Source organism: Teleopsis dalmanni, chromosome 1 (assembly GCF_002237135.1).
Source record: "Teleopsis dalmanni isolate 2A chromosome 1, ASM223713v2, whole genome shotgun sequence".
Lineage (NCBI taxonomy): Eukaryota > Metazoa > Arthropoda > Insecta > Diptera > Diopsidae > Teleopsis > Teleopsis dalmanni.
In genome coordinates this window covers 136,699,394-136,717,838 of record NC_051846.1, presented here as the reverse complement: position 1 = coordinate 136,717,838, position 18,445 = coordinate 136,699,394, and the positions used below count along the sequence as shown (strand labels likewise).

Below are 18,445 nucleotides of genomic sequence, written 5' to 3'. Positions count from 1 at the left end.
ATTAATTAAAAAAAAATAAATATTCAAAAAAAACAGCCATACCCACGGCGTTGTAACGATCAAATTTTTGGTTGACAAAATTTTGGCCGTTACAGGTTATCAATGCAGAAAAGGTTACAATATCCCTAATAGCATCAAAAACAAAAGTTGCGCCTATTAAGCAAGTGTCATCAGCCCGATTGAAGTTATGTGCAGCTTTGCTATTAACAAAGTTAATTAATTACATTCAGAAGAATAACAAGATTACCTATAGTAAAATTATTGCATGCTCAAACTCAAAAATTGTATTAAATTGGCTAAAGCAATACCCAAATAGAGGGACTACGTTTGTAGTAAACAGAGTATCGCATATTCAGGATACGTTTAAGTGGCAATTCAGATTTGTTCCAAGAAAAGATAATCCAGCAGATATTCCATCAAGGGGAGTATATGGTGACAATCTTATTTCAAATACTTTATGGTGGCATGGTCCAAATTAGCTAATAAATGAAGGAAATTAGCCATGAAGTAATAGATGAAGTAATAGATTTGAATCTTATTCCAGAAACCAGAAAAACTGCACTATGTACCGTCGTGAACGTTACCAACGATGAAGAATTTATTAATCGATTTTTCACATAAAACAAACTTCTTCGAGTAACAGTTTACTGTCTTAGATTCGTTTATAATTATCAAAGAAAGAAATCCGAAAGAAAGATCGACAACCTGACGGCAGACGATATTGATGCAGCGGAAATTGTGTTGGTGAAGCAGGCGCAAAAATGTTTTACAGATGACAAACTCATAATCAATCAGGCGCATATTAATACGATTCATGGAGGATTGAAATTGACGCTAAACTACGTCCGGGAAAAGTTTTGGATTATTTGTGGAACAATCGCTGTGAAAGCTTGCATCAATAAATGTGTAAAGTGTTTCCGGATAAAGCCAAAAGGACAATCTCAATTAATGGGAAATTTACCAACACCAAGAGTAAATTTCTCAAGGCCATTTACACAGTGCGGCATAGACTATGCAGGGCCATTGCACATTAAATGCTCTCAATTCAGGGGAATTAAAACGCATAAGGCGTATATAGCTATTTTTGTATGCATAGCAACAAAGGCAATTCACATTGAGTTAACTTCAAATCTGACTCTCAAGGATTTTTAGCAGCACTCAAACGAATGATAAGCAGACGTGGCTCAGTACATCATATTTATAGCGACAATGGTACCAATTGTTTACAGGTGCAAACAATAGTTTACAGAAGATTCAAATAGAGAATCATTTAGCCGAAACAGGTATACGTTGGCATTTCATCCCTCCTGGCTCTCCTCACTTTGGTGGTCTCTGGGAATCAGGAGTAAAATCCATTAAATATTATCTAGCTAGAATTTTAGGTGACCAAAAATTGACATACAAGGAATTAAACAACATTGAAGAACTTAATGCACTTACACCAGGACATTTCATTGCGGGATCGTCATTGATGACTCCAGCGCATGATAGTCTTATTAACTTTACAGAAACCAGACTAAAAAGATGGAAGATTGTGCAGAAAATAAAAATATTTTTTTTCATTAAAAAACAATGATAAATCAGCACACGGAATTGCTTTGAATTCATTTTTTTTTTGAAAACTCAAAAGTAGCGGCACTTAAAACACTGTAACTTGTAAACAAATGGTCGGATTAACATATGATTTTAACAGTAAGCCTAAAAAGGTTGCCACTTTCGAAAAAAAATATTTATTTAGTATTAGTGCCGCCATCTATGTGTCAGTCACACACACTATTGAACGAAGTGTTACATATGTTACATTAAACCGCAAATACCATCAATTGGTAAGCAATTGGTGCGAATTAAATAATAAGCTATTTCATTTATTGTATATCTTGCAATTATGGTTGCACTTGATTTATATAAAAGACCGAATAATTTTATAATAAAGTTAGTTGTTGAAATTACAATCAACCTCTCCAATCATATATTGTGTTTCCCATATATATAGATTGTGACTGAACATTCCTGTTCAATATGTAAAATTATTGGGAATTAACATTTAGAAATGCAAATTATGTAAGAGAGAAAATGTTCTTTTTTCTTAATTTATTTAAAATTAAAATTAAATTTAAATTAATGATTTATTTATATTAAAAGAACAAAAGTCCAATTACTTATACAATCGAAATTTATGACAAAAATGTGTATACACATTTATATTAAATAATTAAAAGAAATTAAACGAAATAATGAAATTTTTAAGTGAAATTCTGAATAAAAATATAGAACAAAATATATAAACGAATATATTTTTATAATAATTTGATCAAGAACAAAAATTGAACTTACTTTTCAGGAAAAAGTATTATGATAAAATCAAGCAAAATTATAAAATTTTAATATTTAAACATATATGTGTAAAATTAAACATATTAGCTTTTTTTTCAATAATTAAAAATTAACTAAAAAATAATTATATTTAATTACAATTAATCAAAATTAAAGTTTCGAAATTATATTATATTAATTATATCATTTGCATTGTGTCATTTCTCATATGTGGTCCAAAAGCTAAATTTGACAGGCCACAGGCAAATGTAGTTAATAAGATAGTAGTAATGGACAAAAGTAACGTTGACATTACTTGGTATCTTATTATAATAATAGCAATACTGTTGGCGCAGGTTATTGCGAAGATATACAAAATGCATAAAAAATCTTTAAAAAAAAACAAATACACAAGAGCCGCATCTATAGCTCAAAATTTAGATAATGTTGTATGTATTTTGTAGTCAAATTACATTGTGTGCACAAGTATTGGAAATAATAAAACTAAAACCAAAATATAAATTTTTATGCTTTTATTATTTTTATAAATAAATAAACATATATAAATGTTGTGGCCACGTATAACAAAAGGACTGATTTCAGCTTGGGTAACTGACTTTATTGATATTTATAATAGAGAGGAAGAGTACAATACAATGTTGTAGTTGCGGATTAGTCAACAGATTTTTAAATTCATTTGTCCACCAGAATTGTGTACAATCGTCAGGTTTTAGTTGGTTCAAATATCGTTTAACATAACAAGTTGCAGTACGAACGACGAATAACATTCTTCCAATTGGTCGCTCGATAACGGCTTTGATCCATTTTTGCCCCTTTGCATAATTTCGAGCATATACTAGTTGATTTGGCGTATATTTGAATGTTTGGCTAATTTGCTTATATTCTATTGACGGCTCAAAAAGTTGACTAAGGAGTGTGCGGACAGGACGGCCATGAATTGGTTCTGCAGGTGTTTTGTTTTGCCTTCTGCATTCGGTGTGAAGCGGTATCAAGCTAGATAGTTTGTAACGGCTGTAGTAGCTGAATATCCATCTTCCATATGTTTTTTGACTGAGGTTTTGAACGAATGAACGAAACGTTCTGCTCATCCATTTGACGCTGGGTGAAATGGAGCTGTTGTAATATGCTTTATACCGTGTGTTTGACAAAACTGCTTAAAAACGTCTGCTGTAAATTGAGGGCCGTTGTCACTAACCAATGTGTTAGGATAACCTTCAATTGCAAAAATAGCTGCTAATGCTGTTATGGTATTTATTGCTGTAATGGAATGCATTTGAGTAAAACGGAAATTGTGAATAAGCATCTACGCATATGAGCCACATTGAGTCAAATATTGGCCCGGCAAAATCAATATGAATTGTCTACCAGGGCAAAGTTGGTTTTGGCCAACTATGAAATTCTTTCACTGGAGAAGGGTTGTTTGTTTTACATATGCTGCAAGTTCTTGCTAAATTAGAGATATCATTATGAATACCAGGCCACCAAACATGCTGCGTATCTAACTGTTTCATTTTGACTATACCCCAAGTGACCCTTATGTAGAATCTTTAGAATATGTTGCCTTAGTATGCGAGGAATGATAACTCGATTTGTGTCTGTATTTAAACATAACATATGATTATTCACATTCAATGCGAATCTACGATTAAAAAATGGTAATATTTCATTGTCTTCGGATTTCAATTTCTCGGGCCAACCTTTTAACGTAAAATTTAAAACCTTCGTAAGGGTATTATTTTCCTTTACGTGCTCTTGAATAATCTTTGCATTGATCGGAGGCACTATTTCAGTGATATTGTAACAAGCTTCTTCCTTGTCAAAATCATCATCTGAATTCCAAGGTAAATGCGATAGTGCATCCACGTTGCTATGTGCGGTTGTAAGACGGTATTTGATGTCGAAATTATAAGCCATAAGAATAATAAGCCAACGCTGCAATCTGTCGAAAAATGCTTACTTGGATTGTATATGGTTATCAGTGGCTTATGATCCGTAAGATATATAAATTTTCTACCATACAAATATTGGTGAAAGCGTTTAACTCCAAAAACAATTGCAAGTCCCTCCTTTTCAATTTGACTATATTTAACTTGATGTGTATCAAGTGTTTTAGATGCGAACGCTATAGGTCTTTCGTTGCCAATCGGTTGGATGTTTGAAATCACTACACCGATGCTAAACTGTGAAGCATCAGTGGCAAGCACTAAAGGTAAATCTTCATTAAAATGAGCAAGTGGTGTTGCATTAGCTATGTGATCTTTCAATGTTTGAAAAGCGTATTACTGTTTATGGCTCCATTTAAATGGTGTGTTCTTTCTGCGAAGTTGATTAAGTGGCGAAGCTAGCTGTGAGTAGTTTGGAATAAAATTGCAGTAGTAGTTGACTTTTCCCATAAATGCTTCTGTGTTAGAATAATAGGCGGCTTTAATTACTAGTCCGGAATTATCAGGAAGTACACCATTTCCACTAACTCTCCTACCCAAATATTCAATTTCGTCATTTAAAATGAAACATTTTTCTTTCTTGCATTTGATGACAAATGGTATGTAATAGCGATTCACGTGTTGGCAATGGGTATTGCTCTATGTCAAGTTGTGCATTCACAGCCTGTTTGAAATCACCACAAATTCGAATTTTGCATTGCGAAATTTGCATTTCTCTCTTGTGTGAGAATGACCGCAATCTGAACACGATTAAAGAGCATTCTTGTTTGCTTTTGCTTCAACTTCACTTTGTTGCTTATTTACATATTTGTGGGTGTACATTGCAGTACATAGCAGTACTAGATGCTCAACAGTATGGTCAAGAAGAGCTTTTAACTTAACTTCAGCCGAAGTTTCAGTGAATTACTCGTAAATATAGTCGGAATGAGGATTTTTAGCTGACTGTACCGATGAATATGACGGAAAATGATCTGGAGCAGCCCGCCTAATGATGTTATATTGATGCCGCGATAACAGAGCGTCAACAATTATAGCCAAAGCTTTTTCATTTGTGATTTTGTTGTCTTTTCCATTGATTCAGTTAATTTTTTTTTTACTTTACTGCTCTTGTTGATAAAGATGTTGCTAATTCGTATACCAACTTAGAATCCTCAACATTTCCTCTAGCTTTTAAATTTACCTTGGTAGCAAAAGCAAGCATAGGCTGCGAATAACTCTCTCGTAGAATTTTGGTTTTTTTGTATCTAGTGGAAACATCACACTCTTCAAATGTGGTTTCTTTACGACCGCGTTTACATTTATTATAAGAAGTAAATCCTATAGATGAATATAACCAATTTCGGTTAATTTGAGAAAGCGATCTCCTACTCTGTCAGCTTTTGTCCAACGTATTTTAAAATACCCAAAAAAATGTTTCAGAATCTCTTCCAAATTTGTGCCTTCATCTGCCGTACTAGTAAGATTTTTATTTTCGTTTTTTAAGAATTGAAATTTTTCTTCAAACCCAGAGTTTTACATAATATCCTACAGCGTCTGACGTGAAATGAAAATAGTGTTTGATAAGGTTCCTATAAAAAGATGACATTTTCTTATTATCAGATAACTTTTAGAAATCACATTTTTACCCCTTTTACCTTTTGCCAACTACGTTGGCATTACTTTTACTGTTACTCGTTACAAAAACAAAACAAAACAAAAGAAGAAACACACACATTATACCAATAATGTTTGCTTACATCCAATAATTATCAGCCATAGTGAGCAAATTGGCGCAGACATTGCAGCACTAAAATCTGAATATTTCAGAAAAAGCACAAAAAGGGACTTTAATTTTTTGCTACATGGTAGATAAATATATGTACACCTATCCCCCGATTTACACGGTACTTGTTTTACACGTTTTCGCTTTTACACGGTTTTCCAAATAAGTTTTTTTTTTGTTTTTATCGCACTCTACTAAATGCTACTGTGTTTGAACACGTGCGCTGTGTACACATCTCACGGGGAATCCCGAGCTTATGTGCTGACTTGCTGCACATGCACACTGTGTCTGTATTTCTTCGCATAAAATTAAAGTTTTATCTACGGAAAATTGAATTTGAATGAAAGTTTCACAGTTTCAGAAAGATTTAATTTTCCATATTCGTAAATTACAAGTTAGTGCATAATTTAGATTGTTATAAATTAATATAAATTAAAAAAAATTATAGGCTTATAATGTCGAAAGAAGTTAAAAGAAAAGTTATTTCTTTAGAAACTAAAATCGAAATTTTGGATCGCTTACGAAAGGGAGATAGAGTAGTAGATGTTGCAAAATCATATAGCATGAACGAAGCTACAATAAGAACTATTAGAACAAATGAAAACACAATTAGAAAGAGTGTTGCAGCTGGCAATACCACGAGTATGGGCACAACATCATACACCAGAAATATCGCAATGGAAAAAATGGAGAACGCGTTAATGCTTTGGATAGAAGATCAAACACAAAAAAGAGTACCCATTGATACGGCCGCTATAACAAATAAAGCATTACGAATTTACGAAAAAATTGTAGAGCAATTACCATCTTCTTCTTCAACTGAAAAGAAGCCAAATTTTTTGGCAAGTCATGGCTGGTTTGAAAGATTTAAAATAAGACATTCTTTACACAGCTTAAAATTAAAAGGTGAACTGGCTTCTGGCGACGTAGATGCAGCCCAAGAATATCCAGCAAATTTTGCAGAAATTATTAACGACAATTCATACACGCCTGATCAGGTTTTCAATGCTGATGAGTCAGGGTTATTCTGGAAAAAAATGCTTGAAAGGACTTATGTCTCAAAATTTTATAAATCGGCTAGTGGTCATAAAGCACCAAAAGATCGCATAACAATTCTTTTCTGTAGCAATGCTTCAGGAGATTATATTATGAAACCATTAGTGATTAACAAATCAAAAATGCCCCGTGCCTTTAAAGGAGTAAACATCAATAATCTTCCCGTTTATTGGAGGGCTAATAAGAAAGCGTGGGTTACTGCTGCAATGTTTACTGAATGGTTTCATGAATGTTTTATTCCAGTTGCCAAAAAATATTTAATTTCAAAGGGATTGCCTTTTAAAGTGCTTTTGTTAATTGACAATGCGCCGGGTCACCCACAAGATCTAGAATATGAGAACGTTGAAGTAAAATTTTTACCAAAAAATACAACTTCATTATTACAACCATTGGACCAAGGCATAATTTCTACTTTTAAAGCTTTGTACATAAAACGAGCCTTTACATATATTTTGGAACAAATGGAGAACAATGAATCTTTAACAGTTATTAGTGCTTGAAAAAATTTTACAATATTAGACTGCGTGAGCATTTCGCCTTATCATACACTGCGATTAAGCAAACAACGCTCAATAGCTGTTGGAAAAAATTGTGGCCAAATGTAGTCAAAAATGAACATTCCATTTCAACGTTAAATGATGAATATTCGCAGATAGTACAGATGGCGCATTCATTGGGCGGAGAAGGTTTTGATGATTTTACTGATGATGATATCGCAGAGTTAATGGCTGATAAAGAACTAAGTGAGGATTATTTAGTTAACTTAGTTTGCAAAAGTGAGTCTGACAAATCTGATGAAGAGGAATTAGTACCGGTAACATTCACTGCTAAAGTCATCCGCGAAGGACTCGCATTGGGAAGAAAGCTGGGTAATCATTCTATACAAAATGACACAAACGTTAAAAGGGCTTTACGATTCCAAAGTGACATAAATCGCTGCTTGGCTCAATATGAAGAAGTTTACAAAGATCTTACAAAAAATTCGAAGCAATTATTAATAACCGATTTTATTACCACCTCTCAGAATGTAAATATTTCTGCTTCAAACATCGAATCGGCATAAATAACTTCGAGTGAATTCCAACCTTCGATTCCGAAAAAAAGAACGAGAGTAATTTCTGATAGTGATGAAAGATAATAAAATACCTTTGGTTTTATTTTTTGTTCTTCTATTTAATGTATTGTAATTAAAAAAACAGTGTTTCCGTAATATATTACATATTTTAACCTGTCAATGCATTTTATTTTTATTTCTGTGTACACTTAAAAATATTGAAAAAAATCACAACTGTTAAATAGCAAAATTATACATTTTCTACCGTGTAAATCGGGGGATAGGTGTACTACAATTGTGCTATCACAACTGCCAAGCATTTCATTTATCACCAAAAAAATATTATAGATAAATAATACTTTGAAATTACTCTAAATTCAATAACAAATCAAAACTGATATTAAAAAAGATAATAGATCTGAAATCAGATAACATAGAAAGATTTGTTTAACTCAAAAATACTAATCAATCGATCATTTTGTAAATTCACAATTCACATTTTATAATTATTGACCTTTCGTCAATATTACGATTTTTTGAAGTTCTAATAAAAAATTTTACACTGAAAACCTTTTAAGTTATAAACGGAATAGAAAAATAAATATTATTTATAGGCGCATTTAAAGAAAAATTAGCTCAATATATGTGTATGTAGATGTTTACAAACCAAGTATATAATATTTAGTATCACAATAATAAGATATAAATATAAGTATAAATATAAGATAATTGGATAAATATTGGATAATAAAAAAAATGTATAATTCGACAACTATTATTCAATTATTCAGGACAAATTCATTAGTATATATATTGGTTTAAGGTACATTAAAATTTAATTTAAACCAAAATCATATTAGGCTTCAATATTTATCCAATGATCCTTTAACACTTTTCTTTGCAAATAATTATCAAAACCGCAGTAATCGTAAAAACTTTTAACACAGCTTTTATAATGTAGTATTATTTGCCAACAAAATCAATTTGTATTGTTTAAATAAGATTTTTGTCTTAATTAGATTAGCACATATTGTTAAGAAAATGTTAATAGTAAAAATATTTTAGCTTATCTGTTTTTACTCCTCTCCGGAGGAGTAGATGATTCTAGACATCTTACATCGGTATTTATGCTTGTAAATTACTGATATTACTGGAAATTACTGGTATTGAAATGATTTCAATTTTCTGTACTTAAATAGTGGTTTAAAATTTTGTACTGCTTTTAAAAGAAAGTTAGCATTGACAACCTAAAATCGAAAGAGAAATCATTGATTAATTTTGAAATAATTGCATATATCAAACGAAAATATTGATAATTTGTGACCTACTCAGTATCTGCTTTGCGACCGAACATCACCTAACAAACAAAAGATGATGAAATATTGTCAAGCTTTGAACTATAATGCATAGGAAGGAGTTGCACTAATATTTTTCGGAAACTCTTTTCCAACTATTAAAAATTTCCATTTAAAATGATTTTTTTGTTTATTTATTAGCTGGCTATAGGTCACTTTTATTTCAATAAAAATTAAAAAAAGTAATAAATCCTTAATTGCTGGTTATCAAATAATTCTATATTTCGACTCTCTTTGAGAGTCATCATCAGAAGCATGGTCTAATAAAAAATAAAAATTAATTAATAATATCACATTCTATTTATCACATTATATCCAGTTGTCTATTGTCCACTATAATGTGCTAATGAATCAACAATAAAATCAATATAGAATACAGGTCGATAAATATAGTTTAATTTCCTTTTAAATAAGGAATATACGTTCATGAAAACCATCTGTACATAGAAGAGCTAAATTACTAGGAGAGCGGAATTCTTAAAACCCTATGAAGCTGAAATATAATATCAGAGGATACAAATGCAACATGACTCAGCTTCATCCTTAAACATAACCTAAAATAAGGAGTTTTTAAAAGCTTATTTTTAAAAAAAATTCAAAATAAAAACAATATATAAGTATATATTCTGAAGTTAAAATATCAATAAGTCAGTAAAGAGTAACCTTCTAGAAGATCTAAGTTAGCTATAACAACTATTCTGAAAGTATTTAGATTTTAACAAAGGTCTGAAACGATCTTAAACCTGAGTAAGTTTTGGCGAACGCCGTAACGTCGTATTCTAAACAATTCAATAATTAATTTGTTGCCCTACTTACTAGATTACTTATTTTATCGTTTGCAAACTGTCTTTATAATCCAAATCCACCTTCACTATCATTTTCAAATTCATTATCTTATATTATAGTGAAAATAATATACTTACTATTTATATAATCAAAACTTCCTAACTTCTGCTCACATTCATTCCAAACTGTTATGGAATATATTTTTAATCCAGGATATCGATTCATCAAATGTAGTATTCATAATATTGAAAATATTTGCTCATCTCCAGTATTATTTTGTTATCCGTCTGTTGGAGATTCAATATGAAAGCTTTACGCATTTGAGACGTTATCTGATCAAGTAAACGTCTTACGTGTTGTCTTTTGCTGAAAGATTGAAACATCTCAAGATGAAATTTGGTCGAACTGACACTTCAGTACACGCATTTATAATTTCATTTATTTCGATGAATTCACGACGTACATTTTTTGTGTAACTCTGTTGGAACAAGTTCATTCATATTAGTAAATCTTCTCGGCAATAATTTTAATAAAATATACTATATATACTCTAAATTGTTAACATATAGTTAAATGATAATAATTACACTGCTTCACAAGAAAAAAATATTTTTTTTTAAACAAACAAATTAAACTTAATCAAATTTCAAAAATTGAATAATAATTTATTGACAAACGAATTTTAAACTGTATTCATAACACTACTTCATATTATATCTTAATAAGAAAGCTGTGTACAGGGTTGTTTAATAAGTTTGCGAAACATGATATATTCGTCATTATCAAACTGAAATTTGCATCCAAGAGGGTAGCCAGAATGACAGGAAAATGGACCAAGAAACTATTTTCCCACATGAAAACCAAAAAAGGTGTAGTTGCTGCATCATATTTTCTGAGGGACGTTATCTTTCAATTATGAAATGTTATATCAGACACACTTTGAAAGTTGCATTTAGACGATTCACGTTAAGGACATCCAAGCAGTGTTTCTACATCAGAGAAATTGTATTACAAAGATTTTGATGTGATTTACAAGAAGACATAGACATTTTATTAGAAATAGTGACCAATATGTGTGAAGAGCTGTGTGTGCAATAAAATGAAAATAAATTCTAAAGCGACGTTTTCAGAAAAGACTGAAGGTTCTTATAAAAGATAAATCGAATTTTATATGTCGTTTCATCTACAGAGACAAGATTTGTATTTACCACCATGTACTTAAATCAAGACAACAGCAAAGGTTAAGGAGTGACGTGAAACCGGCCCTTTGAGGACAAGAATCGACCAAGAATGTGTAACCTCTATTTTTATATTAGCGAAACGACCACTACTGGTATAAATAAAATCAGTCAGCCTGATTGCCACATTCTGCCCTCCCGACTTCTGACTCCTTTCATTCCTAAAAAAAATATACTACTGAAAACGGTTTTATATTAAACGGAGTTACAACTATCGTAGAGAAGTATCCATTAACCGGATTTACCGGACTTACAGAGAAAAGACCAGTAAATTGAACGATCTGTAAATTAAGTATATTGAAATTGAGAGAAATTATATTGAAAAAAATTCATTTGTACAACCATATATCTATTTTTATATTTTTGTTCACGGAACTTGATGAACAGCTTAGTATTTTACAATAGAAATAGTACAGTACAGTTTTTGGCAGATATGAATACTTAGGTTCTCGCACCATGACCTATTATTTACTTAAGCATTTAATGAATAATTTATAACGACGGCAATGGCAGTTACAATTATATATGATATATTATATTTTTAACGTACCTTTGACCAGACCAAATCGCAAAAATTTTTTAGTATTAGCTCCTCTGGAACTTAATGTAAGTATCTCGCATTCATCACCGGATTTGTTCATTTCATCTGACTAATTAAACAGCCTCCATTGGTGATTAATTAATTAACCACGATTTGTGTAGTGACGAAGAAATCAGTGATGAAAATAAATAGTTTTTGTTATTTATGGATGTAAATCAACATAGTGAAGATGTGCTATAGAAGGTAACACTTTTATCTTTATATATTACGTCTAAAGCCATTATTAACAACAATAAAAATTTTCGCTTAAGGTCTAAGAATGAAATTGGAATTAAATACTATATTTAAAATTATTTTATAAAAAAGTACTATTTACCCGTTCAATCTCTGGTCACAGAAATTAATTTGGATTGTGTACTACTGGAATCGATTGCGTGGTGATGAGAATCTGTGAGATTGTTTGACCCACATAATGTATAGTATATGTTGTAATCCAGTGGCAATACATGTAATTATGTTCAAGCATCTTAAGCGCCGATTTCAAACATTTTTTTACTATATCAGATTTGGGAAATTCTAAACATATTTTAACTGAAATAATTTAAATAGAAAAATATCATATTAATTTTATTATAAGAATAAATTAAATAAAGTTTTGAAAAAATATTTGAGTGGGTATTTAACTCACATTTTTCTCTGTAAGACAATTATTTCAATCGCTCATTTATTTGCTTCGTTGTTTTATTGCTTTCTTTTCTTTTCTTTTTCTTGAAACTTGCACAGAATGTCAATATACAGTTTGTCAAGAAAGTGTTTTGACAAAGCAAAAAATTTGTATTTTTTGTTTTTATTTCCGAAAATATTAGTTATTATTTTTTATTTCGATCTTTTTTTTACACATTATGCTTACGCAACATATTTAATCTTAAAATAATACAAAAAACTTATTCATTTAATGTTACAACAACAATAAAAATAACGAAAATAAAAAAAACTTAAAAATACTAGTGTCAAGAAAGTGCTTTTACAAATGAAATAAACGGTTGCTTTCACTTTACAGTGATATTAAATAAGTATATTTATATGAATTAATATTTTGTTGGACCTTCTTTTGAGTTTATTACGGCTTGCAGTCTTCTATTCATTGAATTCATCAGCTTGGGCACATCATAATTAATGGGTATTTTAGACCACTCCTGTAAAATAGCTGCCTTTAGCTGTGATAGAGTTTTTGGGTGTAGTTTAGCTACTTTTTTTTTTAAATAAGCCCACAAATTTTCAATGGGGTTTAGATCTGGGCTCTGAGCAGACGTATCGATGACTTTGTTGCAGTTAAATAGTAGCCACATCTTCAGCATATGCGCCTTATGTTTGGGATCATTGTCTTGATAAAATTTAAACTTTGGCTTATTGCCTTGAATGAAGCCAAATTTATTTGCGCTGATGATTAAATGATTGCGCAATATATTTAAATATCCTTTTGCATCCATTGTATTTTCAATAAATACAAGATCTCCAACGCCCTTGGTGGAAATACATCCCCAAATCATAATTGAAAGTTTGCCAAATTTTACAGTAGAAACTATATTTCTGTTTTCCAGCGCTTTTAATGGCTTTCTCCATACTCTACTAGGTCCATCATTATAATATAGCATCATTTTAGTTTCGTCACAAAATATGACGTCATCCCAATAATCATTTGGCTTACTTATATGCAATATTGAGAAAGACAAGCGTTTTTTAATATTTTCTGTCGATAGCAGTGGTTTTTTACGTGCAACTCTTGATGTATAATCATTTTTTTTCAGAACTAGCCGCATTGTTTCATGAGAAACAGTAACACCACTTTCTTCCTTAAGTTCATGCGCAAGGGTTCTGATCGAAATTCGTGGATTTTCATCTACTTTTCTTTATAAAGATCGAATATTTCGATCTGATAACTTTCGAGGACGGCCAGTTACTTCATTTGGTTGCAATCTTCCTTCATCTTCTGTACGTTTTATGATATTATAAATGGTTTGTCGACTTAAACAAAACATTTCGGATAGCTCACTGATGGTTTTTCCATCATAATAGTTGTAATACACCAACTGTACTATATTAAACGAAACTCTTTTACCTGGCATCTTAATAATTTCAATAAGCACACTTTACCTACCACCCACGAAGATTAAACGCAACTTAATTACTATTTTTAATTGCTATTTGAACAAACAAATGCATTAAACATACGTCAGCATCATTTGAATAACGGTAAATGCATTTCTTAGTTCGAATTAGGAAGAAATAAATAATGTAAAAACACTTTCTTGACACTAGTATTTTTAAGTTTTTTTTATTTTCGTTATTTTTATTGTTGTTGTAACATTAAACGAATAAGTTTTTTGTCTTATTTTAAGATTAAATATGTTGCGTAAGCATAATGTGTAAAAAAAAGATGGAAATAAAAAATAATAATTAATATTTTCGGAAATAAAAACAAAAAATACAAATTTTTTGCTTTGTCAAAACACTTTCTTGACAAACTGTATATATAAAAAAAATAAAGAAAATATTGGAGAGGAGGCAGCATTTACAATTTTAATATACTTATACTTATTTAAATATATTCATTTCCCATAAAACATGCACATATTGTTAAAAATAAATATTAATTTAAAAATATACATATATAAAATCAAACACACTGAAAACATTTAATTTATTTGGAATTGATGTTGAAAAATTTTACTATAATTACGGATAAGTGTGAGGCATATAACACAATAAATTCAAGGTAGAAGCAATGCATATAGAGTATGTAAAGCAAGACAAAAATATACCGTTTTGTGAGGCGTCATGAATTTGAGTGTGTATGTGTGCAAGCAGCCATTTGGGTACTACGCATTAAATTTCCATACAGTAAATTCTAATTTCTGATTGGTTCCCATTCAAAATTAATGGTTAATAGAGAAAAATAAAAAAATTAATAACTAATGAACTGGAAATTAAATCAAGTACAACTTATATAAAATATGATAGTGTATGTGTTTTCAATTTAGGTAAAGAAATACGAAGCATATATTTAGTTATTTTTAATTTAAATAGAAAATCATTTATTCAGTTCAAAACATATTTATATTTACTTGTTTATTACTCATTTTTAGTAATATTTATTTCCAACAAATATATGTAATCAGATTTATCTTTCAAAACAGACTTCACTTTGTTTAAAAAATAATTAAACCCCACATCGGCATTGACAATAAAAACACAACCACCTAACTTGCCGAACCAAACACGACTTAGATTTCGCGAATTTTGTGGAGCAAATATTCTGCCATTCGTTGTAGAAATTTTAAAACAAAGGGTGCCAGATTTATTAAACAAAAGTGGAGACTTTTAACATATTTGACATGTAATTAAAAATTTTAATTACTATTATATTAAATCTGTATTCATAAACATTTTTTTTATACTTTCATCAAATATGCCACAAATTTATGAACTGATTAAAGTTTACTAAAAGAAATGTTATTAAAAATAATTTTCTTACGTAATTTAGTAACATATTATTATTATAATAAATTAAAAAAGTTAGATATACAATTATCACTAATGGAAAACCAAAAGAAAGACCCAGAAAATGTTCAAAACTGTTTACATAGAAGTTATTTCTATAGGAATTGTAACTAAAATTATACTTTTCACCATTCTTATCGACAATCATTACGGATAAGTGCGAGGCACATAACATAATAAATGCAAAATAGAAGCAATGCGTATAAAGTATGCAGAGCAAGACGAAAACATACCGTTTTGTGGTAAATCACTTCTCAGCAGTTTCTTAGGAGACAATTGTCACTAGGCACTAGTACACGAAGTAGTCCAAACGAACTAGTGAAATGACTGGTACGTGGGGATGAGTTAAATCGCCACTTACAACATATAAATTTCTCAATACTTTTTTTGAACAAAATTTGATATTGCATTCTATTATTTTTGAACAAGAGAAAACCAAAACAAATGAGAAACAAAGAAATTCAATCACATATTAGAGTTATTTCTTTTGAAACTAGTGCGTATTCTGACCCCTGGTAATGCATCGATTCACCAGTTGAAACGAAAATCCACTGCTTGTGCTTGTTGTGTACACACAAATTGAGAGCAATACGTTTTAATATTATGCCTTCTTCGCAATAATGCGCTAAAATGTAAAAACATGCAACAACATTTGCTCTTTAGGAAGTAGTAAAATTAGAACCTAATCTAATTTTGTGCATTCTGAAATAACGGGTAGCAGTGAAGTGTTGAAGTAAGGGATCAATATGCGAGTGTTATTTTGTTTGTTTGTACTACATACGAGTACTTCATTATTAAACACACTAAATATTTATTTAGATAAACAGGTGTCAACAATTTCTATATTATTGAATTCTTCTGTAGAGAAGAATTTGAAAAATATATTGGATGAATCGGTCGTTCTAGAGTACAATGTGGATGGCACCCACGGGAAAAAACAACTTAAGGATTATGATAATTTATATTCTGTGCTTTTAAGTTCAATTAGAAAAATATCTAATTATATGGCTAAATTATCATTTGCTATACCAAACAGTACAGGATCGGCTAGTTGTGAAGACCAGCTAAGAAAGGCCATACAGCTTCAAAAGAAAAGGCACTTTAAAGCAGCTTCAATACTACAGCGCAATCCCCTTAGTAATCCTCAAATATAACACTTTATATTACTTAAACTTTTAATATTAATATTATTAAAATGAATATATTTTTATTTATATCATTTTACTTTATTTTTTACTTTTTACTTTTAGCATTGTTATTATTACTTTAACTTTTAAACTTTTCAAATGTATTATTATAAGTTATGAAATTATTAAATTATTTATATAGTTGAATTACTGAATTATTTATTTTTAATTATATTAAATTATCATTTCCTATTACTATTAATTTCTATTAAATTATTATGTACTATGTTTCTATTATATTATTAATTAATTTACTATTTCTATTTTCTATCAATTGTTACATTAATATCTAAAAAAATATATGTATATATATATATTAAATATATTAAAATTAATAAATACATAATAATATATAAAATGCTAGTTTTATTTATTTTGTTCCAAAGCAAGACCTAGTGCAGAGACTAGTGCCGCAGCAGTGTATGATAAGGGGACAATTGACCCTTATGAACTAGTGAACAGACTAGTTCCGAGGTGTTTCGTATGGGGACAATTGACACCGGCAATGACAATTCAATGTAAAATTCACTAGTTGAGCGCACATAAAGTAGATTATGAAGCGACACGTACTATACACCTGGGAACTAGTGAATTCACTAGTTCAGAATTAGTCGCAGGCGCTGCTGGGTTCCTTGAGTGGGTATGTATGTGTGCACACAGGACTTCGATTGCCATGCATTGAATTCACAAACAGAAAATCCTTACTTTTGATTGGTTCTCATTCAAATTTACCTGCCGCTACATAAAAACAAATTGAACATATGTATAAGAAATTTAGGCAAGTATAGCTCAACTAAAATAGATAGTTTGTGTTTCCAATTCGCATAAAGAAATATACAAGTTTCTTCACAAGCTGAACTTGTTTACTAACTTCACGTTTTGTAACATTTATTTTAAACAAATAGAAATAATACTGAAGATTTCACTGTACCGAACGGTTAAAAAAAAAAGAAAAAAGCTTTTTTTATTTACTACATTTCATAAAAAACTCATTAATAGATTTACAACACAAATTTAATGGCTAGCAATACACAGCAACAATGAGAAAAAATAAAACAAAATTACAAAAATTATTGTAGATACATAATTCGATATTTTTTTAAAAAAACACATTTACTCACGTTTTTTATGATTATGTTAATAAAACCTATATTATTTTAAAAACAAATTTTTGTAATTACACAACTTTCGCGTCGATTCTTACGCCACACGCACCAAATTCAAATCGGAACTAATGCGTTAAGATTCACGAACCAAGCACGACTGATATTCCCCAAAAGCTGTGGCGGCAAATATTGTGGCATTCGTTCAAGAAACATTAAAACAAAGGATGCCAGATTTAATAAAAACTTCTTTACTGGCACTTTCAGGAAAAATGAGTACAAATATAATATAAATTCTAATAAAAATTATTCTTTAAGAATAAAAAATTATTGCAATAAATAAATAAATAAAATTTTTAAATAAATTTTTTTTCGGCGTTTGCATTACTTTGAAAACACATTGAAATACATGTTGGCTGTCAAAATGCAAATCGCACGCTTTTTTGGACTAAAGCATGATATAGACGATGAAATTTGTTTGCAAACAAGGTTTGCTGGCTATCAAATTGCATCGTCTATACTCAA

General features: G+C 30.2%; 1 protein-coding gene and 1 long non-coding RNA gene across 2 annotated transcripts; one reads left to right on the top strand and one right to left on the bottom strand.

Moving 5' to 3' along the window:
• The first annotated feature begins 6,494 nt into the window (after nucleotides 1–6,494).
• Nucleotides 6,495–7,595, top strand: LOC119666278 (tigger transposable element-derived protein 1-like). Its single transcript, XM_038075560.1, has one exon. It carries the CDS (start codon nucleotides 6,495–6,497, stop codon nucleotides 7,593–7,595), a length of 1,101 nt encoding a protein of 366 aa, XP_037931488.1.
• Nucleotides 7,596–10,475: 2,880 nt separating this feature from the next.
• Nucleotides 10,476–12,654, bottom strand: LOC119668945. Its single transcript, XR_005251542.1, has 3 exons — nucleotides 12,446–12,654; nucleotides 12,079–12,382; nucleotides 10,476–10,768 (listed from the first exon to the last, which is right to left on the bottom strand). It is a non-coding gene; the product is annotated as an uncharacterized LOC119668945 (long non-coding RNA).
• Between the last annotated feature and the right edge of the window lie 5,791 nt (nucleotides 12,655–18,445).